Here is a 1,511-nt window from a genome sequence, read left to right as displayed (position 1 = left end):
GAGCCCGAGGAGAACATCCTGGACGCCCGGCTGCTTGCCGCCTTCGAGGAAAGGTACAGGGCCTTCGCCAGCCGTAGCCGGGGCGCTTGTAAATGTGCTGCTGCCTTGTAGCTATGCTGAATTGAAGCTTTGGTTTTTTTAACACCTCTAGGGAGAGAGAAATGGAGCTATACGGGCCCAAAAAGCGAGGCCCCAAGCCCAAAACCTTCCTGCTAAAGGTAAGGAGTACCGGAGCTCCGCGCCGAGGCCGGCCGGGGCTGCGCGCCGCAGCGGGAGCGGGGCCCTCTCCGGCCCCCGAGGAGGATGCTCCTTGCGAAGGCGGCCCCTCGTCTCGTAAGTTGTAATTACGCGGCCGGGTGGCGGGGTAATAAAGTCACCGGTTGATTTATCTTCTTTGCAGGCCCAGGCAAAGGCAAAAGCCAAAACCTATGAATTCCGCAGTGACTCTTCCAGGGGGATCCGGGTGCCGTATCCCGGCAGGTCCCCCCAGGAGCTGGGCTCCACGTCCCGGGCTAGGGAAGGACTGCGGAACATAGCCCTGGCTCCCCAGGGCAGCTCCAGCACCAGCACCCCCAAGGGAGACGGCATCCGGGACCGGGTAATCCGCGTGGAGGAGAAACCCGGGGAGACCCCCAAAAAGAGAGGCCCGAAGCCCAGGAAGGAGCTTTACAAGGACCTGGCGGAGAGTCTGGATGCCTCCAAGAGGAAACTGGGGGACCCGGGGGACAAGGTGGGGGACTACCTGAAGGCCAGGAAGATGGAGGAGGCGGCGGCAGGGGCGGCCAAGTTCGGCTCGGGACACAGCGTCATCCAGCTGGCCAGGCGGCAGGACCCCGACCTGCCCGGCACCCTGCCCGGCCCCAACCGAGCCGAGGTGGGCGCCAAGCTGGGAGCTGCCGAGACCTACCCTGCGCGGCTGGCCAAGCACCGGGCGGACTTTCTGGACCCCAAGGGGCAGGGGGGGCTGGACCCCGGCGGGCCCAAGCTCCTGCACGGGGCGGTGAGCCCGGGCGCCGTGGGCAGCCTGTACCGCGCCGGCGTGGGGGGCCAGGCGGGGCGGCCCTCCCTCATCGCCAGGACCCCCGTCGCCAGGATCCTGGGGGACCCCGAGGAGGAGTCCTGGAGCCCCTCTCTCAACAACCTGGAGAAGGTGGTGGTAACTGATGTGACCTCTAACTTTTTGACCGTCACCATCAAGGAGAGCAGCACGGACCAAGGATTCTTTAAGGAGAAGCGATGAGTTTGGCGGAGGTGGTGCTGGGGTTTTCTTCGGTCAGATCCAGACAAAAGCTTGGTTAGAACTTGGTGGGCTTTTTTAAATTTTTTTTTTTATTCTTTCTTATTTTCTTCCTTTTTTTTTTTTTTTTTTTTTTTTGTGTCCTGGGGAGGATTTAGAAACTTTCCTAAATTCATTTACTCATTTTTTTTTTTTTTTTTTTTTTTCCCCACGTCTTACATTTCGTTGGAAAGATTATCTCTAGAGTTATATTTTCTATTAGATGTAAATATGT

At 58.9% G+C, this 1,511-nt stretch overlaps 1 protein-coding gene across 1 annotated transcript; it reads left to right on the top strand.

Moving 5' to 3' along the window:
- Positions 1-3: 3 nt before the first annotated feature.
- CBX8 (chromobox homolog 8) lies at positions 4-1,240 on the top strand (the record flags this gene model as incomplete). The annotated part of the gene is made up of 3 exons (XM_009880811.1): positions 4-53; positions 152-218; positions 401-1,240. Coding segments are annotated over 3 exons (957 nt in total), but the record flags the coding sequence as incomplete, so codon positions are not given.
- Between the last annotated feature and the right edge of the window lie 271 nt (positions 1,241-1,511).

Source organism: Charadrius vociferus, unplaced genomic scaffold, assembly GCF_000708025.1.
Source record: "Charadrius vociferus isolate BGI_N301 unplaced genomic scaffold, ASM70802v2 scaffold2513, whole genome shotgun sequence".
Taxonomy (NCBI): Eukaryota; Metazoa; Chordata; class Aves; order Charadriiformes; family Charadriidae; genus Charadrius; species Charadrius vociferus.
This window is presented reverse-complemented; position numbering and strand designations above follow the sequence as displayed.